The 27,980-nt window shown below is 47.9% G+C and overlaps 1 protein-coding gene, 1 long non-coding RNA gene and 1 other non-coding gene across 3 annotated transcripts in view; 1 reads left to right on the top strand and 2 right to left on the bottom strand.

Annotated features, from left to right (window-relative positions):
• The window catches only part of DNAJC11 (DnaJ heat shock protein family (Hsp40) member C11), a 69,195-nt gene that overhangs the window by 1,549 nt on the left and 39,666 nt on the right, over window positions 1–27,980 (bottom strand). Inside the window, exons 5-15 of the mRNA XM_069544784.1 lie at window positions 14,336–14,464; window positions 13,278–13,400; window positions 12,315–12,388; window positions 9,116–9,305; window positions 8,574–8,659; window positions 8,130–8,246; window positions 2,887–3,042; window positions 1,734–1,803; window positions 1,184–1,241; window positions 912–1,054; window positions 115–244 (exon numbers count right to left, since the gene is read on the bottom strand). Coding sequence (XP_069400885.1) covers window positions 115–244; window positions 912–1,054; window positions 1,184–1,241; window positions 1,734–1,803; window positions 2,887–3,042; window positions 8,130–8,246; window positions 8,574–8,659; window positions 9,116–9,305; window positions 12,315–12,388; window positions 13,278–13,400; window positions 14,336–14,464 — 1,276 coding nt within the window. The remainder of the gene's footprint in view (window positions 1–114; window positions 245–911; window positions 1,055–1,183; window positions 1,242–1,733; window positions 1,804–2,886; window positions 3,043–8,129; window positions 8,247–8,573; window positions 8,660–9,115; window positions 9,306–12,314; window positions 12,389–13,277; window positions 13,401–14,335; window positions 14,465–27,980) is intronic.
• Window positions 1,764–8,862, top strand: LOC138416082 (uncharacterized). The gene is made up of 3 exons (XR_011247519.1): window positions 1,764–1,952; window positions 6,766–6,889; window positions 8,064–8,862. It is a non-coding gene; the product is annotated as an uncharacterized lncRNA (long non-coding RNA).
• On the bottom strand, window positions 19,162–19,234 carry TRNAG-UCC (transfer RNA glycine (anticodon UCC)). Its single transcript has one exon. It is a non-coding gene; the product is annotated as a tRNA-Gly (tRNA).

The following is a 27,980-nucleotide window of genomic DNA, read 5'->3' as shown; positions in this document are numbered from 1 at the left end:
CAAGCCTATGGCTCCCTGGCCAAGAATGGAAGGAAGGCAGTTGTCGCCCCCCCACTGAGGTCCCCAGGCCTGTCTGTAGGCAAGGATAAGTGACAGCCAGGGGTAGCTACTCACACTGCTTTGGTATCCTGAGTGCCTCGCTGTCGAGCGCCATCACCTGATGTAGGACCCCGCGGAACTGGTAAAGCACTTTCAGGTTCTTCTCTTCACCCACACACGGGTCATAGAAGCCGGGCAGCCCAGCCTGCAACAGACAGATTCTCACTGGAGATGGGCGTTTGAAGCCCAGTGGCGCTGTCGTCTGTATTTGCCCAGAGGGGCAGCGTGGACACTGCCCACGAAGGACACAAACCTGGGAGCCTGAGTACAGCAAAGAGGATTTTAACAAGCTGCCTACTTAGTCCTAGACTTGCCCCACTGCCACACTAAAACACTCTCCATCTTCAAGGAAGCCCTGCCGAGGACGCAAGACCAGGAACCCATTCAGGGACCAGGACGCTCTGCCTGAGCTCCTCTGTGCTTTAATTCACCTCTGGCACACACCTTGGCCCCCCCGAGCCTCCGGTGTACTACAGGCAGACCCCTCCTTCTGGAACCAGGCAAGGCACAGGGTGTGAGCTCCCAAAGGCAGGAGGTATATTTTGTTTGCTGCTGTAACTAGCACACAGTAGCGGCTCAAAAAAACAGATGGCAATAAATGGAAGGACAGATGGACAAACGAATGGATGGACAGACGAGTGGCTGGCTGGCTGGCTGGCTGAAGTCAACCGCTCCAGTGTGGCTGTAACCTGGGTCCTGGGCCGCACCCCGCACAGGGAACGCGGCAGCATGATGGGTTCCGCTGCAGTGACATGGCCCCTTGGAGGGTCCCTCTTCCCCAGATGCCCCTCCCATCTACCCCGAGCACCCACCTTAGAGGCCTCGGTGAGGATGAGCTTGGAGTCCTTCACCAGACACTGCAGGGGCACGGTCACATCGATCACCTTCACCTTCTCACTCTTCTTGCTCTTGTCATTGACAAATTTCCCGTACCAGGCGTTGACGATGATGAGCCCTGAGGACAGGCCTGGTCAGGGCAGGGCAGCCTTGGCAGACAACCCCCGTGCAGCCTGGCTGCAGGAGCCATGTTTCCTGCGGGAACCCAGCACCCACCCCGTCCTTTAAAGAGGCCAGGCCTGCTCACCCATTCTGGACTCTTCGGCCTCGATTATTCTTCGGACAGATTCCTGCATCAACCGAACCTGCAGGGGACAAGGACGCTACTATCAAGGGCTCCCTAGGCTCCATCAGAGTCAGGGCCACATGCCTGGTGCCTGTCGGTCCTGCTTGTCCATTTCTCGGGACATCGCTGCTATTGCAGTCTTGGAAAAACAATTCAATCACAGGAAGAAAGAGGACAACACCCACCACTTTTTAAAAAACCTGGTTATGTCTTTGCAAGGTAATGGTCAACTCTTCAGGGCACAGACAGACGGTCCCAGCGCTGCATCCCACAGGCAATAACGTAAAGACTAGATGACCAGGGAGGCTGTTGGGGAAGAAAAGCCCAAGACCCAAGTCCCCCGAGACCACTCTGCAGGGTGTGAAGCATGTCCCCCACAGCCCCGGTTTAAGAAATGTGGACGAGAAAGGATGGGACATGGGTGCGGCCTGTGCTCTGCACGATGGGCAGGTCCACGCTCAGACCCTCACAGGGCAGAGGCCTGGAAGGGAGCCGGTGACACAGCACTTACGGCAGCTTCTGCCTCTTGTTTCTTCTGCAGGATGTCGGTGGCTGTGCTTTCCCGTTGCTTCTCCAGTTCCCTGAGGCAAGGAAAACACAAGCCACGTGTGAGGAACGTGGGGTTACCAGCACGGGAGGCCACGGTGCTCCAGGCTGGACCTGCACCCTGCAAACAGCCTGTAAATCTTACTGTGTTCCCAGTTCTAGAACTTTAAATACTATTTCCAAGGCAAGTTCAAGCAAATCTGTTTGCCCCAGGCCTGCGCCGCTGTCCTGTGGTCCCCAGATGGCTCTCCCCGACCTCAGTGGGAGGAGGACTCCTCGCAGCAGTAATCTCAGGAAAGGGGGAGAGGGTGAGAATCTCAGGAGATGCCCCCAACTAGGCATTACCACAGGACACCCTTGGCAGGGACAAGGCACACTTCCTTGTGATAAAATACATGTATTTTCCTCCCAGCAAAGCATGGGGACCTGGGCAACACACACGTGTCCTGGCAGCCCTGGCCCAGAACATCCTCTGCTCCAAGCCTTCAGTCTGCTGGGGAATTAGGACACCAAATTTAAATGAATCAGAGGCTGGAGGCGCCCCAAGAGCCTTCCTTGGGCTCCTCTCTCCCCAACTAAGTTCAGTGATCTATTAAATGAGATCATTGTAAAGTAATGAAGTTAAACCTCCTCTTAGGTTTAATGCTGTGCTAATGGATCATCTCTAAGAAACTGCAAAATAAATTACATCTAGATGACTTCCAAGACTGTAGTTAACATGGGCCTTGTTTGTAGGAACTCAGAGCCTGATCTCTTTGAATTCAATGCCAGGCAAAGAAATGGTTAGAATGAGAAAAAGGAAGACTTCTCATTTCTGTGGTCATGGCTTACAGTCCCAACAGTTTGGTAAACTAACTCTAATTCTCTCTGAAAGTAGGAAATGTGGGTAGATGGGAGCTAACCCAAGTGTCGCCAACAGTAGTACTACTACTACTGATATCAACTATAATGCTCACTGAGGACCTGATGTGACTGACTCCGCAGTGAGCACTGTCCACCTATAGCTTAGGTGGTTTCCCTCACAGCCCTGTGGGGTGGCTGCTACCCTCTCCACATCACAGATGGGGAGCTGGGCACAGGGTGGTTCGGCCCTGTACCCGCCAGTGCTGAGAACTCACTTCTCCTTCTGAGCCCTGAGGTAGGGTCTGATGACCAGGCGGTGCAGGGCGAAGTACACCACGAGCGGCCCCACGGTGGCATAGAACACGGCACTGGGCAGCAGCTGGTCTGTCAGGTGGACGGGGAAGAAGTAGGTCTGACTGGCCCTATTTAACCTGGGAATAGAGCAAAGCCGAGTGCCCACGTGAGTCAGGTTCCCAGGGAAGGCTGCGGGGTGCGGCGCTGGTGTCCCAGCCCCAGGAAAGAACCTCTTGACACACAGGACCTGGGGAGGCGGAACCCAGTCTGCACGCCTCACGGTCATCCCCCGAGTGGGCCTCTAGGTCTGGCAGAAGAAAGGGCTCGATACCCGCTGACTGCAAGCAGCAGACTCTCACCCAAGCAGAGCAAACATGGCCCGGGGAGGCAGGGGTGGCCACTCCTCCAGACATCCTGTCAGCTCTCAGTGACGGCTGAGTGGCTCCCACTGGCCAGGTCACCCCACAGACATCAACTGTGAACTCTTGACCAATGTGACCCACACCCTCGGGGACCAGACAGCAACCGAGGGCAGAAGCACCAACTGGCACTGGTGAGCTGCTGGACTTTTTAAAAAAACAGCCTTTAGCCTGAAGGCAATTCTCAGTCTATACCACAATGGATGATTACAACTGCAAAGAAATCTGTAGTCCTACTGAAGAATTAGAGTTCAGAGTCTGGGGCAACTATTGCGTCTGGGAAGAGGGGGGGCCCCCCAAAGGGAAGCCCCAAGTTCTCAGTGTGCCGGAGATCCCCAGAGGATGCCTGGTGCTGTGTTTTGACTGTTGCTACATGGGTAAGCCCAAGTTTGCAGCCAGACTTCACCCAAATTTTAAAAGGAAGCTTTCTAAAAGGAAACAAAAATTAACACTTAATACAATACCAACTATGCTACATACCCAGATACAATGAGAAAAAGATAATGAAGAGCGATCTCAGATGCTGGAGCCAGCAGATAAGGATTTTAAAGCAACTATTTAAACTCTGCTCAAAGACATAACATATTCACTGATGGTTTAACATCAGATTGGAGATGAGAGAAGAGTAAGAGAATTTAGTAGAAATGATCCAATGTGAAGAACAAAGAGAAAAAGGATTGAAGACAAATGGGCAGAGCTTCAGAAACCAGAGGTTTAGCACAGAAGTAATTACGGCCCCAGAGAGGAGAGGATGATTAAAACTGCAAAGAAATATGCACTCCTACTGGACCGAAGAATCAGAGCCCAGAGTCTGGGGCAACACTGCAGCTGGGAAGAAGTATATTAAATATTTAACATTTAACGAATTAATGGCCTAAAAGTTGCAAATAATTCTACATAAATAAATACATCAATTTATAGAAGCAAGAAGTTTAGCAAACCCCAAGCAGCAGACATAGAACAAAATCACGTGTAGCTACACTCAGGTGCTGAGAAACAAGAGTAAAAAAAGTTGAGTAACCGGGGGAAAATAAACAAAAGAGACATCAGAGTATAAAGGTTCAAAAGACCAATGACTTGTCAGGAACAGAGGAGCCAGAAGAGAGCAGAACACTGAGAGAGCACTGCGAGAAAACTCCATCAGCCCTGAACCCTGTACCCAGCGACAAGACCCTTCAGGAGCGAAAGCAGCTCCAGAAATAATGAAGAATGCTCAACACTAAAAGGAGAACTCCAACAACCCAATAATGAAACAGACAAAAGATACGGATAGAGACTGCACTGAAAAAAAAAAAAAAAAAAAAGGATGTCAAATGAGCACTTGAAAAGCCAGGCAACATCTCAGACAGGAGATAAAAGAGAATCAAGAGGACCACAACGGGACACACCTACACCACCTGCTAAAAGAGGTGAAATTTAAAAAAAAAAAAAAATGAACTGGAACTCTCAGAGCTGCTGGTGGGAAGGGAAGATGAGACCGCTGCTTTGGAAAATGGCTTGGGACTCTCTTGTGAAGTTAAACACAGCCTCCCACACGACTCAGATCACCAGGGTATTTACCCATGAGAAATGAGAACTTGTGTTCACACAAAACTTGAATATGAATGTCTGTACTGGCTTAATTTGTAACTTCCTGAAGTTGGAAGCAAGTGAAGTATTTACACAACACATAAACCGTGGCACATCTATGCCATGCCGCACCCAACAGCAACAAGGAGGACCACACTGCTGATGCCTGCAACAGTGTGGGTTATCTCAAATGCACGATGCTCCTGAAAGAAGCAGAGGCTTCACCTTGAATGACTCCAATTATGTGGCATCCTGGAAAAAGGCAAAAATATAGGGAGCAAAGGCACACCAGGGCTGCTGACGCCTGGGAGACCACACAGGGGCCTGAGGGCCTTTGAGGAACGATGGAGATGCCCTCTACACCCTACCTGTGATGGCACTTACATGTAAAAAACAAGATGAAACACAGCAGGTAAATCCTGAGCGGTCTCGTCACAAGGGAAAACAAATTTTTTTTTTCTATTTCTTTAATTTTGTATCTACACGAAATGGTAGATGTTCACTAAATGTGCTGTGATACTCATTTCATGATGTATGTAAGTCAAATCATTATGCCATATACCTTAAACTTATAAAGCACTGTTTGGTCAACTATATCTCAGGAAAACTGGAAGTGAGAGTTGGACTATAAAGAAAGCTGAGCGCTGAATAATTGATGCTTTTGAACTGTGGTGTTGGAGAAGACTCTTGAGAGTCCCTTGGCCTTCAAGGAGATCCAACCAGTCCATCCTAAAGGAGATCAGTCCTGGGTGTTCATTGGAATGACTGATGTTGAAGCTGAAACTCCGCTACTTTGGCCACCTGATGTGAAGAGCTGACTCACTGGAAAAGACCCTGATGCTGGGAAAGATTGAGGGCAGGAGGAGAAGGGGACAACAGAGGATGAGATGGTTGGATGAAATCACCGACTCGATGGACATGAGTCTGAGTGGACTCCGGAAGTTGGTGATGGACAGGGAGGCCTGGCGTGCTGCGGTTCGTGGGGTGACAAACAGTCAGACACGACTGAGTGACTGAACTGAACTGAAAACTGGAAGGGAAGAAAAAAAGGGATGAACCAGAAAATTGGAGAAGCCCTGTATTTATGAAAGAAATTGAATTCACTATCAAAAGTCTTCCTATAATGAAAACTCAGGCTTGGTTGATTTCACTGCTAAACTCTATGAAACTAGGGGGAAAAAACAACCACCAAGACCATTCTCATACAAATTCTTTCATAAAACAGAAGAAGGCATAATTCCTAACTCATTTTATCAGGCTGGCATACCTTGGTCCAAAACCTGATAAATACATAATAAAAAGACAATTATAACTGGCATCCCTTAAAAACAAAGATTCAAAAATTCTTAGTAAGACATCAGCAAATCAAGCAATATATATAAAGTATCACATGTCATGATCCAGTGGAATTTGCCTCAGGAAATGTAAGGTTGGTTTAACATTCAAAGATTAGTGTGATTTGTCAAATAAATACAGTATAAGTTAGCAAAGAGCAGCTGCTATTGCTGAACTGAAGTGCCTTCCAGTTATATTTACCAATATAACTCGGACAATGCAGCCTATGGACAAAGAGGCAGGCTGGCATCCTTGGGACAGGAATTCAGTTCAGACTGTGTAATGTGACCTCTGCCGGGGAGGAGCCATTTACAACAGAGGACGGTGCCTCACTGGAGGTCCCGATGTGGGAGGTGGGGGAGGAGAAGGGACTGGCATGCAGAAATCTGCCGGCACCATGTTCTTTATTAAATCCCAGGCATCTTCACGTTTCAGGTTAGAGAAGTGCCTGATGCCAGCTGTGGCTATGGGGACCTGCCTTGATCTCAGCTCCATAGCCGAGCTGTGGCCTTCATCTTCTTGCTCATGTGCTCACAGAGTCCCTCTTCAGTGCTGGCTGTGTCCTTGGTGGCAGAAGCACAGAGAACAGACAAAATGGACTGAGTTACGGTGCTCTGAATGAGGGCTGGCGAGGGGACGGATGGCTTGTCAGACGGAGAAGGTACAACGGAGAATAAGAAACGGGCAAAGGGGAAGTGGACAGCTCGGGGCAAGGTGAGGGCCACCAGTTTTAATAGGGTGACGAGAGACGGTTCTGGCAATCAGGTGACACGTCAGCAGAGACCTGAGGGAACTGAAGGAATCAGCCGTGCGGCTCCTGGGGACTGGGGAGCAGCAGGTGCCAGCCAAGCCTAGAAGCAGGAGTGAGCTTGGTGCGCTCCCGAAGCAGCCTGGAGGCCAGAGTGAATAGGGTCGGGTGGGGGGCAGAGAGGAGAGTGAGGGGCTCGATCCTGTGGGCTCTGATGGGGCCAATTTGCCCTGAATTGAGAGAGTCCCTGAGGGCCTTATGCAGAAAGCTGTGAGACACTGGCTTAGATTTTAAAAGTCTATGGAGAGCAGCGTCCCGAGGGAGGAGACTGGTCAGGAGGACATGAGCAGTAATTCAGACCGGAGATGGTGGCTGCAGACATTGTGAGAAGCAGTCAGACTGAGGATATGCTTTCTGAGGAGAGGATGTTAAGCTGGGAGACCAGGAGACTCGCTGGGAGACTCACTCCCGGCTTTCTGGCCAGAACTGGTGGAAAAACGGAGCTTGAGGTGCCGAGAGGGGGCGGACTCCAGGCCCAGCAGGCTGTGAAGGACGCACATGACCGAGGGCGGGGGAGCATGGGAGTGGAGGTGCGACATTTGTGATGCTGTGAGGTCCCCCAGGAGAGCTGTGGGGAAGGATGAGGGATGCACGGGCTGGAGCTGGAACCCTGAGCACTGTGAGCATCACAGAGCCCAACAATGTGAAGCCAGGAGGTCGGAGCAGACCACAGTGGGCTGAGTCTCAGCAGCCAAGGGTCTGACAGCGAGGCCTCCGTTTAGAGGCAACCAGCTGGGCCACCGAGGTGGGAGGATCTGGCGCAGAGAGCCCGATGCTGCTTGCCCTGAGGACCATGAGGTACATGCCACACTGTGAACGGTGCGGTGTGTGGGTGAGCGGATGTGCGGGGCCTTTCAGGCAAGGGGCGGCAAGTAGGGGTAGGTGGGCACAGGAAGTTTTCTGAAGCAGAGACTTGGCCTTACTGACCGAATGTTGGGCTTCTGGACTCGACGTTTGCTGACACACTCCAGACAGAAGTGAGCGCATCTCTAATGGAATTCTAAGCAAAGGCTCTTTCTTAATGCAGGTGAAGCTCAGATGAGTTACCAGGTGCAAGACAACTCTTGGCCAGAATGACCCGAGTCCAACCTACTTGATTTTGAGGGAAACGCCCTGTGGGACTCCAATGCTGACAGCTGCCCCGAGGACACTGTGCCTGGAGATCTTCCTCTCTGCTCCGTACTCCACCACTGTCCCGAAGAAGCCGGCCCTGCAAGGAGCAGACTAGTGAGCCAGCCAGGCCCCCTGCTCCTGCTCCCCCACCAACCCCATCACCACTGGCAGCCGCCACCCAGGACAGAGGCCAGGTTCCCATCCCCAACTCCCTCGCCCTCCCACCACTCGCAGGGAGGATGTTCAGGACAGACACCCCTGGTCAATGACTGGAGAGGAGTCCGACATTAGACGCCTAGCTCCTCAGGGTGGGACGGCAGGATAGCAAGTCCCACGGTCTCACAAGGGAAACGCGCATTAACCCTAGAAGGCGCCCGATGGCACAGACCGGGTGGACTCCCGCGTTGGCCCGGCCAGCACTCACTTCAGGGACCCCTTCACGCGGGTCTGGTCGTCATCCTGGAATTTGTGCTGATAGCTGATGAGTGCGAAGGAGTGAGGGATTCCAAGCTGGGGAGGTGGAGGGAGAAAAGGCAGCTGAGACCGAGCTGAGGGGGTTGCTCCACCCGGCGGCTGAGCACTGTCCGGGGCAGGGGCCTTGTCCCACAGGGTGTGTAAAAATCCACCTGGAGCTGATCTTTACAAACTGGGAGATTCCACTTAAAAACCCAGTCTTCTGACTTCTCAGGAAAAATAAAAACTCCTGCACCCGAGCATGCGTTCTCACAAGGCAGCAGCTACCTCGAGCTCCTGCCTAGCCACCACGGCATCCCGACCCCGATCCTGTGGCCTTTGGCGGAAAAGACCTCTCACTTTATGGGTGGAACACAGCTTCCCTGGAGCCTGAGCACAACCCTGTTTCAGCTCCTGAGGGCGGATGGATAGAACCTGCCTTTGGCCCTGCAGGCAGTGGACTTGGGGGTGGGGGGCAAGGGACTGGAGGAGGATCCCCCGAGCTGTCCTCACCTGCAGGGCCACGGTGAAGTGGCTGGTCTTGGTGTCCCGGACGATGCTGGTGTTCATGGCTGACTGGACGCCCCAGCGCCACTGCAGGTAGCCCACCGTATTCTTGTCTAGGTTCCGGGCCAGGACGGTGGTGAGGCCCGGCCGGATGCCTCGGGACGAAAACTGCAGGGCACAGTGTGTCGTCACAAAGCTGGGGATACACAGAGAAAGGGCCCTGGATGACACCGGGCTTGCTGCCAGGCTTGGCTGTGTCCTCTACGCCAGTACCCCCCCTGCTTACCATCACTCCCACGGCTTCCCAGCTGGCTCCCCGCAAGGGGGCAGGGGGGTGATCTGGGGATTCTGTCCATTTATCCCCCTACCCCATCCCATTCCAAGCGCAGCCACAACCACAGAGGCACCCATGTATCTGCATTCCTAAACCAGCAGGTCAAATCCTGCTGCAAGTTAGAACCACCTGCAGGCTCCCACCCCAGGTGTGCTGACTTATAGGCTCGGCATGGAAAAGCTGGCCAAGTGGTGCTAACGTAAGGCCATGTCTAAGTGCCTGTCACCCAGAGCCCGCCCCAGACCAATGGAGTCATTTTTCTGGGGGGCAGCAGGCAGGCATCAGCGTAGTTTTCACAGCTGCCGTGTGAGGCTGATGTGCACCCACAGCCACACAACACGACTGAAGCTGCTTGAAAAGCTAGGAAACTGTCCTCTGTAAGGCCTGTGAAGTTCCGTTTCCAAGGGATTCAGCCCCACCTTCTGGTTAAATAGGGGTATTTCATTTCAGTAACAAAGGGATTCACAGGACTTTGCTAAAGATGAACAAACAGCTGGTCTCCAGTGAGCAGCCCTCACTAGAAGGATGCCTGTTTAGTTTTTCTCCTTCCTAAGCTCTTCCCCACTGGCCAGACAGTCGAGTCTGCTTGAAATGCAGGAGACCTGGGTTTGATCCCTGGGTCAGAAAGATCCCCTGGAGAAGGAAATGGCAACCTACTCCAGTATTCTTGCCTGGAGAATCCCATGGATGGATGAGCCTGGCAGGTTATAGTCTATGGGGTTGCAAAGAGCTGGACACAACTGAGTGACTAAGACTTTCACTTTCACTCTCCTCTGGGTGTCTGTGTCCCACTTTTGCCACTAAAATAATAATACAAGTAGTAATTTGCTCCTATGCACGCAAAACTTTTCCCAAGACCAGACGAATGAGGAACCAACCCCTTGCTCTCCACAGGGCCCCCAACCCAAGCCTGCCCTCATTTATCTGACACTTCAGCCATACCAGCCAGAGGCCCCATTATTCCGCTCTGGCCACAGTGGGATCTGGAGTCGGGGGGCAAGCAGATAGAGAACAGATAAAAGTCACCCTGAGATGTCACGCAGCAACATTAAAAAAAATCAAAACCTAAAGAAAGAGATCTCTGCTTAATCAAAGTAATCTGATTTTGTGTTCTTATGGAGCGTGTCCTAGAGAGAGACGAACTCTGGGGAGAGAGCAATAAGGCAGGCACTGCCTGGGGAGACTGAGAACATCCCACAGGCTGCCTGCCGGGCTCTGGGCCGATTCCACACCCAACAACAGTCACCAGTTTGGACTTGGAAATAATTTGACCCTGGGACTCAGGCACCCATAATAGCAGATAAGAGTATTAATTAGCTAGTATTCTTTCTATAAATCTTCATGATCCCAAGTCTGATAAACCAGGCACCATGATGAAATTCAATTCCAGACAAAAGCTTCAGCATGGGTGGTGACAATCCTAAGCAGACAAGGCTAGGACAACGCTGATATGGATACATACTACCCACCGGAAATTCTGGTTAGAAGCCTAAATCCCTGTATCCATCCAAGACCCAGTAAGTCCGAGTCCCAGAGCAGAGGCCAGAGAAACCATGGGGGTGTCCCTGAGCCATGGCATCCAGTTCACCCTACGCCCTCTGCCTGGAGGTCCCGCTCATCTCTGCAAGGGACTCTGCTCATCTCCACCAGCTTCCAGCTCCACCTGTTAAGAAGCCATGCCCTCTCTCATGACACCACTCATTCTGTGCATCACATGGCACACTTGCCTTTACCAGGAACTGAAGGCAGGCTCATAGATGAACATCTGACTGGGGATGAAATACTATTTTTTCTTTTTTTAAAAAGATGCTACAATCTCTGGGTTGGGAAGATCCCCTGGAGGAGGGCATGGTAACCTACTCCAGTATTCTTGCCTAGGGAATCCCATGGACAGAAGAGCCTGGTGGGCTACAGTCCATAGGGTTGCAAAGAGCTGGACGTGACTGAAGCGACTTGGCACACTCCCTGGTTGTGGTGTGCGGGCTTCTCACTGCGGTGGCTTCTCTTATCATGGAGCACAGGCTCTACAGCATGGACTTCAGTAGTTGTGGCTTGTGAGCTCAGTTGCTCCGTGGCATGTGGGATCTTCCTGGACCAGGGATTGAACCCGTCCCCTGCACTGGTGGTCAGATTCCCAAACTCTGGGCCACCAGGGAAGCCCTGCTTTTCTTTTCAGACATGTGCTCCTTTCCAGGACTCCTTCAGCTGCGTTTCAGTAGCCAGATGAACGAGCTGTTTATCCTCCACCCAGTTCTTCTACCTGAGCTCACACAGGTACCCCTAATGGGGAATAAGAACACGTGTGTCCTATAAGGGACAGTCCTAGGGGTGCAACATCACTGCAAAAGCAAAGATGAAGCTGGGGTGGGGGCAGTTTAATATTGTGGCCTAACACAAAGCTACCAGAGAGACAGATTGACAGGCCGCCTCACTCACTGCCTCACTGCTTGGTAAAGCCCCATTCCAAACCTGAAACTGTTCTCTGCAACAAAGAAATGACCCACTAGTGGATAAAGACTCAGAACAGGACCCACTTCCCTGTGAGCGTGCACTGCCTCCAGTGCCTCACATCATGGGCCTCACAGCCCACGTGACCACACAGGGGCCTTTCCCCACAGAGCAGGAACCTGAGGACCATGGAGGGCCTGGCCCCGGGCTGGGACAAGGGCAGACCCCTCCCACCCCACTGCCCAATCCAGTGCTCTCTGCACCAAGCACACCGCCTGGACCCCGTGCCAGCATGGCAGGGTCTGCCCACAGTGACTGCGCAGGTCAGAGAAGGTAACTCCAGATGACCTGACAAGAAAAAAACACAGGCTCTGGTCTAAATCCACAAAGACCACCAAAGGGCATTTATCTCGATATACTTACCATCTTGGTGTGAGATTACGGAACAGCTTCAGGCCAAATAAAGGCCCCTGCAGATCCCCAGCTCCAAATTCTAACTGTTCAAAAAAAAAAAAGAAGAAGAATTAATAGTGTTTTACCTCACAGCAGTAACCAAGGTCTAATTTCTTCATTTAATTCAAAGCCACCAGCCCTTGCCAGGCCTCTAAAAGCAGGGGCGGGAAGATTCTTAGTATCTCATTCTAATCTTTGACAAAGGGAGAGGACTGTGTGCACAGACCCAAAGGAGGCAGGTTTCAATGAGGTGAGTCTCCTCAAGGAGCCCCTCCCCAGACAGCACCACGGGCCCCTGGTCCCCGTTGCCCTAGCTGGAGCCGCCCGCACACCGCCCTCTGCTGGTGGGTTCGGCCCTGCGCGCGCAGTGCTGGCTCCCGTGAGGGTCCATCTGCTCTGCCTCACCGTCTGCAGGTCTCACAGGTGACTGGAGATGGCTCTCAGGGGTCTGACGTGAAACCCACCAGCGGCTCTGCTCTCACAGCCGTGAAGTCCAGCCGATCCTGGCTGCCTCATTACTAGTCTGGGTGACTTTCAAGGCAACTCCTCAATGTTAATTTGATACGGCTCAATTTGCTTGGCAGAACTGGCTGTTTAATGACTGCCGAGCAGCGAACCAGCGCACTGAGACGGAGGTGACCCACCTTCCGAATCGTGCAGGAGAAGGGAAGGGCCTGCAGGCTTGTTTAAGGGACAGAGACGCTGAGTTTCCAGATTTCTGGAAGCTCCAGGGAAATCCTGTTGCTCTGTCCTGACTGTGAGCTGCCCGGCAGGCTCAGAGCGCCCCTCAGATGTGAGACACAGGTTTCCAGTGGCGACCGTCAGTTGATACAAGTTTGACAGCTGCACTCTGTTACACCTGATGTGGCCACTGAGGTCATTCTGAGGGTGGGCTCGGTGGCTGACAACCCGACCCCCTGCTGGCATGCTCACCTCTCCCCAGCCCTTCGCAGAAGTGACTCGTCTGAGCGCGAAGTTAATGGAACCTCCTCCATTCCCATTCTGGGTTGAGAGGCTTCCAGAGAGGATGGCTGTGTCTGAAGCTGTCAGGGGTGCCTAGGAAATGATATCAGCCAGTAATACAGTAATCGAAGTAACCGAAAGTGCTGAGGACAGCAGTCTGCCCAATGCGCCCTAAGTGTGAGGCCAGCACAGGTGTGTCTGCAGCTCGAGCGGGCAGGATGTGGGCCTGCCGCACCCCTCTCCCATTGTGCCATTGAATGGCACCTGGTCACCACGGTCAGGTTTTGCAAAAACTTGAACGTGCAAATTCCAAAAAACCAGGAGCAATGTAGGGCTAGATGCTGGTTTCCAGCGTCCCTCAGCATCAGGCTCCATGGTGACATCACCCATGGGGACGTCCAGGACTCCCCAGTCCTGCCTGCGGCCGCATTGACTGATGGGAAGCCGCAGGAGGGGGAGAGTTTCCCTGAGTTGGGACTTCACGTTCCAGGCTGATGCACTTGAGCAGAAGTGGATAAGCTGAAGGGGCAGAGACCTGCTGTAACCGTCAGCAGATGGCCCAACACTGCCATGTCCCAATGTCGGCCAGAGAGATGACACTTCAGTGACCCCAGGGCTCAGCACACAGGAGCATGTGCCTTCAAACTAAGACCCATTCCTGGAATTTCCCAGAGATCTGGTTTTGCTCCTGAAATCATGACTTTGGCTCCCACTTCTCCTTAGACCATGAGCATGGTGGTGGCTCTCCACCACCTGCTGGAGAGCCCCGAGACCCTGAAGCTAAGTGCCACCCTACCCCCCAACCCCGTACTCATGCTGCTAACATGTGGGTCAGGAAAGCAGGATAAACAAGGTTGTGACTGGAACTATTCTTTTTTCAAGTGGCTAACTGCATCTTTTCATGAATAAAGATGAGAAAACCCTGAGCAGACTTTCATTCCAGCTGTGCATTGTGCTGCACCTCATTAACCCAAGCCCCCCCTCCCCCCAACGCCCCCTGCACTGGGGGATGTGTCTGTGTGCTTTACCTCAATAGACTGTGATATGTGCATCTTGTTAATTTCAATCTGTGGAAAGCCACTTCCGGACACATCCTCGTACTCCTCCTCATAGCGATCAAAAAGGTCAGTGGCGTCGATGCCAACGCTGATGGTCCCCTGTGGCAGAAAAACAAGCCGTCAGCATCAGGCCTGGGATTTGTGGGAAGAAAGACAATACTACACACTCCAGCAGCCACGGGATTCACTGGGCACTCACGACTCCACTGGCCCACAGAGCATGAATGTCACAGCTCACAAAAACAGCGGCCAAGCACCAACGTCTTCTAGAGTCAGAAAATCAGGCGTGAAGTGGGCGAGTGACTTACCGAGGACAAGTGGCGGGAAATGAAATTAAACTGCCCTGCTCATGGCTCTCTATTGCTTATCTAGGGATTTAACCCACAAATCCAGAAAACAACCAGAAACTAGCTACATGGGAGAAACACTCTTAATATTCAATTCTAAACACTGATATGTCACAAAGTACCTTAAATTTCTTTAAAACATAAAAAAATACCTTCAAAGACAGAGAAGTGCAAACCAAATTATATCAAGTGGGAGATTTAAAAATTATTCTGCCTCAAGTTATGAGAAACAGAACCCCTTATTCTCTCAGGAAACAAGCTAAAATTTTGCTGACTGATAAAAATGCTCTTTACTCAGGAAATCAGTATTATTTTCTTTTACTGTCATAAGACTTTTCAAATTAGATACTAAAAAAAAAGTACTTTATTTGGCTCTGTCAGGTCTTAGTTGTGGCACAAAGCATCTCTGTTGCAGCGTGCAGGCTCTTTAATTGTGGTGTGTGGGCTTACTTGCCCTATAGCATGTGGGATCTTAGTTCCCTGACCAGAGCTCCAACCCATGTCCCCAGCACTGCAGGGTAGATTCTTAACTACTGGACCACCAGGAAGTCCCTCAAATGGGCAGCTACCTTAGTCCAACATATAAAGACATGACTCCACACACATTTTCATTAAATTCTCTGCAGTGCATGAAAAAAACTTTATTGAGGTTTAATTTACATATAATATAAACTGCTCCTGTTTGAAGTGTGCAATTTCATGAGTTTTGACAGGTGTGTACACTTGTGAAACCATCTCCAAAATCACTATACAGAACACTTCTATCACCCTAAAAGAAGCTTAGAAGAAATGTGTTTTTCTCCTGGGGAAGGGGACTTGTGAATGAAAATGTGTGAGGGAAATGCACGAGGTGACAGTGAGTATCCATCTGCCTGTGAGGAGTGTGGTGGGAGGGAGGTAGCAGAGGAGGGGCTGGAGGCTGCCGGGCCTGGGCGGTCATGGGAAACGTCACAGGTGGGATTTATCTGGGATAACACAGTTTAACCCTGATGTTTTGGTTGGCTCAGTAATCACCCTAGATGTTTTTTAAAAAGTGATGTCATCACCAACAGTATTTTCATCACCATCACTATATAGTCCATGGAATTCTCCAGGCCAGAATACTGGAGTGGGTAGCCTCTCCCTTCTCGAGGGGATCTTCCCAACCCAGAGATTGAACCCAGGTCTCCTGCACTGCACGTGGATTCTTTACCAGCTGAGCTACCAGGGAAGCCCATTTTCATCACCAATAGGAATCAAACCTGTGTCCCCTACACTGGCTGGCAGATTCTTATCCACTGTGTCACCAGGGAAGTCCCTAAAAACTGTTTCTCAACACTGACCATCCACAGTGCCAATTTCCAGCCATATGAAAATTAAAAGCCTCAGATCTGCCTTAGAAACACCAGCATCTTCAATAGTGAGTTGTTCTTTAAAAAGTACGGCCAAAAGTGAGGCTGCCAGCAGCAGGGGTATTTACATACAGCTGTGGAAAAATGACTTTTCATTTAGATCAAAAGGTAGTTCCTCTATGTTAATTTCACTCTCTTTTCCATGCTAAGGTTCATAAGGCACACATGAAAGATACAGCAATAGCTGTAAGTTGGTATCAGCAGAAGCTCACAACTGCTAATGCACCAGTTTTACATCAGTGTCAACCAGACGTTTCAAGTGAAAAATGGCTTTGATTCGCTGAAGGTGGAACACCTGACATTACTGTCAATGTCACTGCACTCAGTCAACAAGCTCCACACTGAATGTAAAATGGTGTGCTTTTGTGGTGATACTCAAATACCAATTTTGGTGAAGGTACAGCCTCCTGGTAAAAGTGTTTTAATTAAATCAAGAAACCCATGGAGCAGAAATAGTCTTAGAATTATGGTGTACATGATGCATAATTTTGCTAAAATGAGCTGTGACATTCTGCCTATGGAAAATAAAGCTAAAGTTGTCAAAATACACAAACACTTTTGTGTATTCAGAGTAATAAGATCATTTCTTTTGAAGCCTATTCTGACTAGAAGAACTGCAGCATGTGTTAAATCTGTGTATTAGGAAAGTGTGAACCTTTGTAGAACTGCTTTTGAAAAACCCTTAAATCATGCAACTTTAAAATATTTAAGAAACTGCAATCATTGAAAACTGTGTAACTAAGAATACTGTGAAACTGATCTCTCAAGGAAGGAAAAACTAAACAAATAAGAACTCTGTTTATTGCATTTTGAAATTACAGAATGGCATTTTGGAACATCTCAATTTTGGGAAGGAATCGTCTGGTGGAGCTGTCATTTTCAATTAAATTTATATTCTTTCCTGGAATGGGATGAAATTAACAAGGTTTGCCTACAGTTTTATGGCATCTCAACTTGAAGCATTCAAAAGACCATGAACAATTTATTTCAGAAATTTGTCAAAGAAAAAAAAGTATTCTGAATGGAGGCAAAAAGACAATACCTGTGAAAAATATTTACATGTTCTGAAACAAAGAAATTTAAAATTGAGAGTATTTTCTCAATTAAGAATACAGTTTACAGACCACAGTAACAAATTATGGTGAGGATGCAGAGAAAAGGGAACCCTACCACACCATTGGTGGGAATGTAAACCAGTATAGCCACGGTGGAAAGGCTCCTTAAAAAACTAAAACAGAGCTATCATATGATCCGGCAATCCCATTCCTGGGTATAGAGCCAAAGAAAATGAAAACACTGATTTGAAAAGATGTATGTACCCCTAAGTTATATCACAGCAGCATTATTTACAAAAAACAAGGAAGCAACCTAAAGTGTCCACTGACAGAGAAACAGATGGAGAGCATGTGGTATATATACATACAATGGAATATACTCAGTCATAAAAAAGGACAAAGTCTTGTCACTTGCAGCATGTATGGACCTAGAGGGTATTATTCTTGAATATAAATGGAGCACAATCTATGAAGATTTTGAGTCATTATGTTGTACACTTGAAACTAATACTGTAAATCGATTATACAATTTTTAAAAAGATGCTAAGTGAAATAACTAAAAGAAAAAGAATATTACAGTATACAGAGAAGAATCAAATATGCCAAAAATGTCAAAATCTACTAAATAAATTTGCTCCTTGTATGAATATGGTCAGCAATGTTATGAAGGAAAACAAAAAAGACACTGAGAAGACATTCTTCAGAAAAACAGCAGTGATACAGTGTGGCCTTGAGAATCCCGCATGTAGGAACACCAGGCTTCAGAGTCCCTTCTTGACCTGCATGGACCCAGAACTTGCCTTCGTCCAAGAGGATGCTGTGGACGGGATGGTGCGGACTCCAAGGCCAGGTCACAAGGGACCCTGCAGCTTCATCTGGGGATGTGCTTTTGAGGGGGAGTTAGCTACCCTGTAACAACCCAAGTATCTTGCAACTGCTAGGCTGCTGGACTGGGAGGAAGCCCGACCTAGAGCAGGGAGAGGCTGTATGTAAGAAATGGCAGGCCACCCTCAGCCACCCGTGTGCCTCTTCTTCGACAGGATACAGCTGCCATCGGCTGTGAGCACACGAGCACACTCCAAGCAAACACGATCGGGCTGAGTCCCATTAACCCACGGGGGTGTGAGAGGAGATCAAATCGTTCTCACAAGCCACTGAATTCTGGAGTGGTTTGTCATGCAGCAATACGTAACCAGAACACAGAATACCAGAGACAGAACTTAAAGTATGTGAACGTGTGCCAAGAATAATGAGTCTGCTTCTGCTACTTTCTTGTAAACATCCCTTTCACTCTCAAAAATGTCCCAATTTGGATGATGAATGGCATAGTTGCCCCGCCTACAGGTCACTGTGAGGATGCTGGCTGACCGTGAAGGACGTGAGCCACCAGAGCGCAGAGCAGAGCCACCTGACCTGACCCGCCGGCTCCTCTGGCTCTGTGCTGGGGCCAGGAGGGAAGCAGGATCATGAACCACTGATTCACAAGCCATTGATTTACATATGTGGGTTTCCTCACTGGCCAATTCATTCAACTCCTGAGTTTTCAGTTTGTTCTCTTATTCTAAGTGAAAGGGGAAAGTGTTAGTCGTTCAGTCATGTCCAACTCTTTGCAACCCCACGAACTGTAGCCTTTCAGGTTCCTCTGTCCATGGGATTCTCCGGGCAAGAACACTGCAGTGGGTAGCCATTCCCTTCTACAGGGGATCTCCCTGACCCAGGGATCGAACCTGGCTCTCCCACACTGCAGGCAGATTTTTCTTTTTTTACCATCTGAGCCACCAGGGAAGCCTCTCTTTCTTTCTAAAACAGTTATTTACTTGGCTGCACCAGGTCTTAGTTGTGGCACACAAACCCTTAGTTCCAGCATGTGGGATCTTAGTTCCGTGACCAGGAATCAAACCTGGGTGCCTGGCATTGGGAACTTGGGAGTCTTTTTTTTTTTTTTAATTATTTTTATTTTATTTTTTATTTTTGGCCTTGCTGCGTGGCATGTAGGATCTTAGTTCCCTGACCAGGGATTGAACCTGCATCCCCTGCGTTGGAAGTACAGAGTCTTAACCACTTGACCACCAGGGAAGTCCTGAACTTGGGAGTCTTAAGCACTGGACTACCAGGGAAGTCCCTCAGTTGGTTCTTTAAAGAAAGGCAATCAGGGACTTCCTGGGGGTCCACTGATTGAGACTCCATACTCCCAAAGCAGGGAGCATGGGTTTAATCCTGCTTGGGGAACTAAGATCCCACATGTCACACCATGCAGCCAAATAAGTAAATAAAGACAGGCAATCACACCATATGCAAATAACGAAAATCCTTTCAATATTTATATCTCTTTTACTATTTGTCTGTTTGTATTGGCTAAAACTTCCAGAATAACATTAAAGACGGTTTTCTTTCCTTTCCCAAAGAAAACCTCTGAAATGATAAACATCTGTGTTAACTCCATATTGACAATCAACTGACTCACCAGAGGATAGAGCACACTTTGCTGCTGCTGCTAAGCCACTTCAGTCGTGTCCGACTCTGTGTGACCCCATAGACAGCAGCCCACCAGGCTCCCCCGTCCCTGGGATTCTCCAGGCAACAACACTGGAGTGGGTTGCCATTTCCTTCTCCAATGCATGAAAGTGAAAAGTGAAAGTGAAGTCGCTCAGTCGTGTCCGACCCTATGGCGACCCCATGGACTGCAGCCTTCCAGGCTCCTCCATCCATGGGATTTTCCAGGCAAGAGTACTGGAGTGGGGTGCCATTGCCTTCTCTGAGAGCAGACTCTAGAAGTTTAAAAACAGTGCTCAAGGCATCACTTTCTCTCAACTATTTTGTTGTTTCTTTAAATAAGGCCCAAATAGTAAAAAACTCCAATGAGCGGTCACTTCTGTGATTTGACAGCCTTCGGTGCTGACAAGCTTATGAAAAATGACCGCCCCTTCCCCCCAAAAAAGAAAAAAAATGACCCAGAGGAGTGGAGAAGTGAGGAGAACCTGAGGCTCAGGTGCCAGCCATGTCCGAGGAGCCGCCCCAGACAGGGACTGATCAGGTCACTGTGAGGCTGCAAGGACACGTCCTCACTTCAGAGAGTGGTCCTGATGCTTTCTGCTCTTCTTCTGTTTCCAGGAAAACGACCTTCTGAAAATTGACTGGTCACAGCACCAGAATTATACTTCCCTACAAGTCAAACAGGGTTTGGCTGCAACTTATAATTCATTTTCACTTCCAACATAATATGCTTTTCATACAGTGGGAAGACATGACTTAGGAATGAGAGGCAGATTTAGGTTAGACTTCTTCCAACCACTAACTCAATATATGCAAGTTTATATCCTTTTATTATTAAATTGGTACTAAATCAGATTTTATCAAATGAAAAGTTTACAAAGGAAAATACTTTCAAATAACCTTTGCTATTAAGTATGAAACACAAAACTTTTAAAGTATTTTGTTTTCTCCCTGCCATGAGCACATTTCACCTTATTTTCCTACAGCAGGGTAGTCACATACTTTTCCATAAACAGCCTGGTATCAGTGCTTTACGTTTTGTGGGCAGATGCTCTGCTCTGATGCTACAGTGCAAAACCCAAAGGGAATGTGTAAGTGAACAAGCTTTGCTATATAACAATAAAACTATGTTTATGGACACTGAAGCTTGAGTTTCATATTATTTTTATGTATGACAAAATATTATTCTTTTGATTTCCTAAAAGCCATTGAAACAAGTAACTCTTCTTAGCTCCTGAGCTGGACAGAAAGAGGTAGCAGGCCACCACTGTGTGCTGACCTTTGTCCAAGGGCACCTAACTCTGCTGTCAGAGCATCAAAGGACAATGACAGTGACAAGTCTCGTACAGACCTTTCCATGCAATGACAACACTACTGAAAAACTGCTGCAAGACACCCAGCAGCTGCAGATGTTCAACTGAGAACTCTGTGACTTTTCTGAGGCTGAAAGTTTCAATATAGAGCGTGGGACAGTCACTCCATGCCCCCCACCCCGGCCTCAACCAGAGCTAACAGACTCCATGGGGAGCACACCCCATGGTTCCATACTATTTTCAAACAGATCACAGTCATAAGAGTACACAGGTTGTCAAAAGAATCTGATTTACTTAGTTTCTCAAGTTTTGAGCTACTAAATAAAATTCACAAACTGCTAAGATTCAAAGACTTAATGAACTAAACACAAAGGGAAGTAGCCGACTGCTACTTGTAAATACTTATTCCAATCTGTAAATTACAACCCCACTGGATCACCATCCTCCTGAATGACCAAATATCCATCCTTAAGTCAATCCCCGCCGTTGTTCTTTAACCATTAACGAAACACTGTAAAAAATATACCCTTTTATTCTTTCATCTGTAGACTACTGCATTCTTCTGTATTCTTCTCATATTCAGCCACCCATCTGAATTCCTGGGGTGGGGACTTGCAAAAACACAGATTCCCAGGTAGCAGCCTGATAATCTGAATTTTTAATAGGCAAACACATTGTGATGTACATCAGTTAACTGACTAGTTTCATTGATGTTGTTCAGTTGCCCAGTTCTGTCCTGCTCTTTGCGACCTCATGGACTACAGCATGCCAGGCTTCTCTGTCCTTCACCATCTTTTCAGTTCAGTTCAGTTCAGTTTGGTGCAGTCACTCAGTTGTGTCCGATTCTTTGTGACCCCAAGAATCACAGCACGCCAGGCCTCCCTGTCCATCACCAACTCCTGGAGTTCACTCAGACTCACGTCCATCGAGTCAGTGATGCCATCCAGCCATCTCTTCCTCTGTCGTCCCCTTCTCCTCCTGCCCCCAATCCCTCACAGCTTCAGAGTCTTTTCCAGTGAGTCAACTCTTCGCATGAGGTGGCCAAAGTACTGGAGTTTTGGCTTTAGCATCATTCCTTCAAAGAAATCCCAGGGCTGATCTCCTTCAGAATGGATTGGTTGGATCTCCTTGCAGTCCAAGGGACTCTCAAGAGTCTTCTCCAACACCACAGTTCAAAAGCATCAATTCTTCAGTGCTCAGCCTTCTTCACAGTCCAATTCTCACATCCATACATGACCACTGGAAAAACCATAGCCTTAACTAGACGGACCTTAGTTGGCAACGTAATGTCTCTGCTTTTGAATATGCTATCTAGGTTGGTCATAACTTTTCTTCCAAGAAGTAAGCATCTTTTAATTTCATGGCTGCAATCACCATCTGCAGTGATTTTGGAGCCCTCAAAAATAAAGTCTGACACTGTTTCCACTGTTTCCCCATCTATTTCCCATGAAGTGATGGGACCAGATGCCATGATCTTTGTTTTCTGAATGCTGAACTTTAAGCCAACTTTTTCACTCTCCTCTTTCATCAAGAGGCTTTTTAGTTCCTCTTCACTTCCTGCCATACGGGTGGTGTCATCTGCATATCTAAGGTTATTGATATTTCTCCCAGCAATCTTGATTCCAGCTTGTGTTTCTTCCAGTCCAGTGTTTCTCATGATGTACTCTGCATAGAAGTTAAATAAGCAGGGTGACAATATACAGCCTTGATGTACTCCTATTCCTATTTGAAACCAGTCTGTTGTTCCATGTCCAGTTCTGTTGCTTCCTGACCTGCATACAGATTTCTCAAGAGGCAGGTCAGGTGATCTGGTATTCCCATCTCTTTCAGAATTTTCCACAGTTTATTGTGATCCACACAGTCAAAGGCTTTGGCATAGTCAAGAAAGCAGAAATAGATGTTTTTCTGGAACTCTCTTGCTCTTTCCATGATCCAGCGGATGTTGGCAATTTGATCTCTGGTTCCTCTGCCTTTTCTAAAACCAGCTTGAACATCGGGAGTTCATGGTTCATGTATTGCTGAAGCCTGGCTTGGAGAATTTTGAGCATTACTTTACTGCATGTGAGATGAGTGCAATTGTGCGGTAGTTTGAGCATTCTTTGGCATTGTCTTTCTTTGGGATTGGAATGAAAACTGACCTTTTCCAGTCCTGTGGCCACTGCTGAGGTTTCCAAATTTGCTGGCATATTGAGTGCAGCACTTTCACAGCATCATCTTTCAGGATTTGAAATAGCTCAACTGGAATTCCATCACCTCCACTAGCTTTGTTCGTAGTGATGCTTTCTAAGGCCCACTTGACTTCACATTCTAGGATGTCTGGCTCTAGATGAGTGATCACATCATCATGATTATCTGGGTCGTGAAGATCTTTTTTGTACAGTCCTTCTGTGTATTCTTGCCATCTCTTCCTAATAGCTTCTGCTTCTGTCAGGTCCATACCATTTCTGTCCTTTATCGAGCCCATCTTTGCATGAAATGTTCCCTTGGTATCTCTAATTTTCTTGAAGAGATCTCTAGTCTTTCCCATTCTGTTGTTTTCCTCTATTTCTTTGCATTGATCGCTGAAGAAGGCTTTCTTATCTCTTCTTGCTATTCTTTGGAACTCTGCATTCAGATGCTTATATCATTCCCTTTCCCCTTTGTTTTTCACTTCTCTTCTTTTCACAGCTATTTGTAAGACTTCCCCCAGACAGCCATTTTGCTTTTTTGCATTTCTTTTACATGGGGATGGTCTTGATCCCTGTCTCCTGTACAATGTCACGAACCTCATTCCATAGTTCATCAGGCACTCTATCTATCAGATCTAGGCCCTTAAATCTATTTCTCACTTCCACTATATAATCATAAGGGATTTGATTGAGGTCATACTTGAATGGTCTAGTGGTTTTCCCTACTTTCTTCAATTTCAGTCTGAATTTGGTAATAAGGAGTTCATGATCTGAGCCACAGTCAGCTCCTGGTCTTGTTTTTGTTGACTGTATAGAGCTTCTCCATCTTTGGCTGCAAACAATATAATCAATCTGTTTTCAGTGTTGACCATCTGGTGATGTCCATGTGTAGAGTCTTCTCTTGTGCTGTTGGAAGACGGTGTTTGCTATGACCAGTGCATTTTCTTGGCAAAACTCTATTAGTCTTTGCCCTGCTTCATTCTGCATTCCAAGGCCAAATTTGCCTGTTACTCCAGGTGTTTCTTGACTTCCTACTTTTGCATTCCAGTCCTCTATAATGAAAAGGACATCTTTTTGGGGTGTTAGTTCTAAAAGGTCTTGGAGGTCTTCATAGAACCGTTCAACTTCAGCTTTTTCAGCGTTACTGGTTGGGGCATAGACTTGGATAACTGTGATACTGAATGGTTTGCCTTGGAGACAAACAGAGATCAGTCTGTCGTTTTTGAGATTGCATCCAAATACTGCATTTTGGACTCTTTTGTTGACCATGATGGCTACTCCATTTCTTCTGAGGGATTCCTGCTCGCAGTAGTAGATATAATGGTCATTTGAGTTAAATTCACCCATTCCAGTCCATTTTAGTTTGCTGATTCCTAGAATGTCGACGTTCACTCTTGCCATCTGTTGTTTGACCACTTCCAATTTGCCTTGATTCATGGACCTGACATTCCAGGTTCCTACGCAATATTGCTCTTACAGCACCAGATCTTGCTTCTATCACCATTCACATCCACAGCTGGGTATGTTTTTGCTTTGGCTCCATCCCTTCATTCTTTCTGGAGTTATTTCTCCACTGATCTCCAGTAGCGTGTTGGGCACCTACTGACCTGGGGAGTTCCTCTTTCAGTATCCTATAAAACTCATATCCATTAAATTGATGATGCCATCCAACTGTTTTATCCTCTATCATCCCCTTCTCCTCTTGCCCTCAACCTTTCCCATCATCAGGGTCTTTTCCAGCGAGTTGGGTCTTCGCATCAGGTGGCCAAAGTACTGGAGCTTCAGCATCAGCATCAGTTCTTTCAATGAATATTCAGGGTTGACTTGCTTTAAGACCGACAGGTTTGATCTCCTTGCAGTCCAAAGGACTCTCAAGAGTCTTCTGCAGCACCACAGTTCAAAAGCATCGGTGCTCAGCCTCCTTTATGGTCCAACTCTCACATCCGTACATAACTACTGGAAAAGCCACAGCTTTGACTAGATGGACCTTTGTTGGCAAGGTGATATCTCTGCTTTTCAATATGCTGTCTATGTTTGTCATAGCTTTTCTTCCAAGGAGCAAACATCTTTTAATTTAATGGCTGTAGTCTCTGTCCACAGTGATTTTGGAGCCCAAGAAAATAAACTCTGCCACTGTTTCCATTTTTCCCCATCTATTTTCCATGACTGGGCCACCTTATCTGCCTCCTGAGAAGTGTATATGCAGGTCAAGAAGCAACAGTTAGAACCGGACATGGAACAATGGACTGGTTCCAAACTGGGAAAGGAGTATGTCAAGGCTGTATATTGCCATTCTGCTTATTTAACTTACATGCAGAATACATCATGCAAAATGCTGGGCTGGATGAAGCATAAGCTGGAATCAAGATTGCCAGAAGAAATATCAATAACTTCAGATACGCAGATGACACCACCCTTATGGCAGAAAGTGAAGAACTAAAGAACCTCTTGATCAAGGCGAAAGAGGAGAGTGAAAAAGTTGGCTTAAATCTCAACATTAAAAAAATGAAGATCATGGCATCCGGTCCCAACACTTGCTGGTAAATAGATGGGGAAACAATGGAAATAGTGATAGACTTTATTTTCTTGGGCTCAAAAATCACGGCAGATGGTGACTGCAGCCATGAAATTAAAAGATGCTTGCGCCTTGGAAGAAAAGCTATGACCATCCTAGACAGCATATCAAAAAGCAAAAGCATTACTTTTCTGACAAAGGTCCATCTAGTCAAAGTTATGGTTTTTCCAGTAGTCATGTGTGGATGTGAGAGTTGGACTATAAAGAAAGCTGAGCACTGAAGAATTGATGCTTTTTAACTGTGGTGTTGGAGAAGACTCTTGAGCATCCCCTGGACTGCAAGGAGATCCAACCAGTCCATCCTAAAAGAAATCAGTCCTGAATATTCATTGGAAGGACTGATGCTGAAGCTGAAACTCCAATACTTGGGCTACTTGATGTGAAGAAGTGACTCACTGGAAAAGACCCTGATGCTGGGAAAGATTGAAGGCAGGAAGAGAAGGGGACATGTATATGCAGAGGATGAAATTGTTGGATGGCATCACCGAGTCAATGGACATGAATTTGAGCAAGCTCCAGGAGTTGGTGATGGACAGGGAAGCCTGGTGCGCTGCAGTCCACGGGGTCGCAAAGAGTTGGACACAACTGAGCAACTGAACTGACTGATTTTCCGTGAAGTGATAGGACCAGATTTGGTGATCACTGTTTTCTGAATGCTGAGTTTTAAGCTGGCTTTTAAAGTTTTTAACTCAACTTACCAGGGCTTCTAAGGAAACTCGGTCCCAACTGCAATGCTGCCCCACTACCCCACCCTGTAGCCTTTAATCCTGACACTTGGTTTATCAGCTATCTCGCTGGCAGGATGCAGATGCAGCTATGACCCACGTAAAAGAGCTTTCTATACACCCCTCCAGTTGGCCACCTTGCCTCTCTGCCAAAGATCCACTTAATATCACAGCACTTTTTCGACCTGGTCCCTTCTCCTTTGGTGACACCATCCCGGTTTGTTCACTTTCAACAGCAGCCCATTTCTGCATACGGTAAATTGCCCCTTTCTGCCACTGAGCACAGCAAACATATGGGTTCAAACAGCTTTTCTTCTGCATGATTATCCTGTCAGCCAAGTCAATTCGGTTTACGACATCAGAGTCACTTCCATGGAACAGACTGAAGCTATAACCATGGACTCATTCCAAGGGCTATGATCATTAGGCATGGCAACCAAAACACATCATAAAAAAAAAAAAACTTTATGAAACTACTTTGGGCTTACATGTCTTCCTTGACACATTATTTTACATTTTGTTTTCCTGGTAAAGTTGAATTGTGATTTTCAGCTATTATAGAAAACCACACCGATAAGATGGCCCTTCTAAAATCAGGAAGACATAAAATTACCATGGAGTTTATGTCGACCTCTGTAACAGTGAAAGGAGAACAAATGGTCCAGGGAACCCAGAAACAATCTCCACGAAACTCTTACGTAACAGGGTCCAAAAGAAAGGAAATGATACTCTCAAAGTCAGACAATGAAGCCCACTAAACAATCTTTGACTTAACGTCTTGCTTCTTATGAGGTCTGGACAAGTTCATTAAAAAGGCAGCGAAAAGTCTGACTCCCAGAACTGGCTGCTGTCCAGAGAGAGAAGATTTACGGGTATTAGCAAAAGAAAGGGATGACAGTAATCAATATGACGTGAACACGGCAGAGAACAAGCCTATCGTATGATCTTAAGGATGGAGAAAGGAAGGCCAGGGTAGTCCCCTCAGACCCCAGTCACACTCAACCCTCAAGGATGCAGACGAACCTCACCATCTGTCTGATTATAAATCCCCTCCCCTCCTCAACATGGAGTGCCCTGGAGACCCTGGGACCCAACAACCTAAGCTTGGCATTTTCCAGCAGGAAATGCAGATAGAGGAATTTGACGGCACATAGCCTGAAAGACAGCAATCAGATGACGAAGCTAAGGATTTTGGGGTCTGAGGATGTGACCCTATGCTCTGGGCCTCATGGCAAACCTCTCATTTCACACAGGGAGAAACAGAGCTAAAGCTGGAGAAGTGACTGGGCCCAGGGCCCAGAACTGGGGGTGGAGTCCGAATCCAGAGCCCCGATGGCAAGTGCGAGGCTCCCCAGGCTGCCCTAGCATACGTGGAGCCTGTGCGCTCGCTTGGGTCCCACTGGCGACAGGGCCAGAGGGAAGGAGGCACCTGCTGAATGGAGCTAGCACCCACTCCCTCCTTCCCACCCCGCAGCACCCGCACACAAGGCAGGACTCACAGGGGGCTGGCCACATGGAAGGCACTGCACTTCAGCCAAGGGAGCAGGG

This window comes from Ovis canadensis, chromosome 12 (assembly GCF_042477335.2).
Source record: "Ovis canadensis isolate MfBH-ARS-UI-01 breed Bighorn chromosome 12, ARS-UI_OviCan_v2, whole genome shotgun sequence".
NCBI lineage: Eukaryota > Metazoa > Chordata > Mammalia > Artiodactyla > Bovidae > Ovis > Ovis canadensis.
The sequence above is the reverse complement of the archived record's forward strand: the minus strand, read 5'-3'. Positions and strand labels throughout refer to the sequence as shown.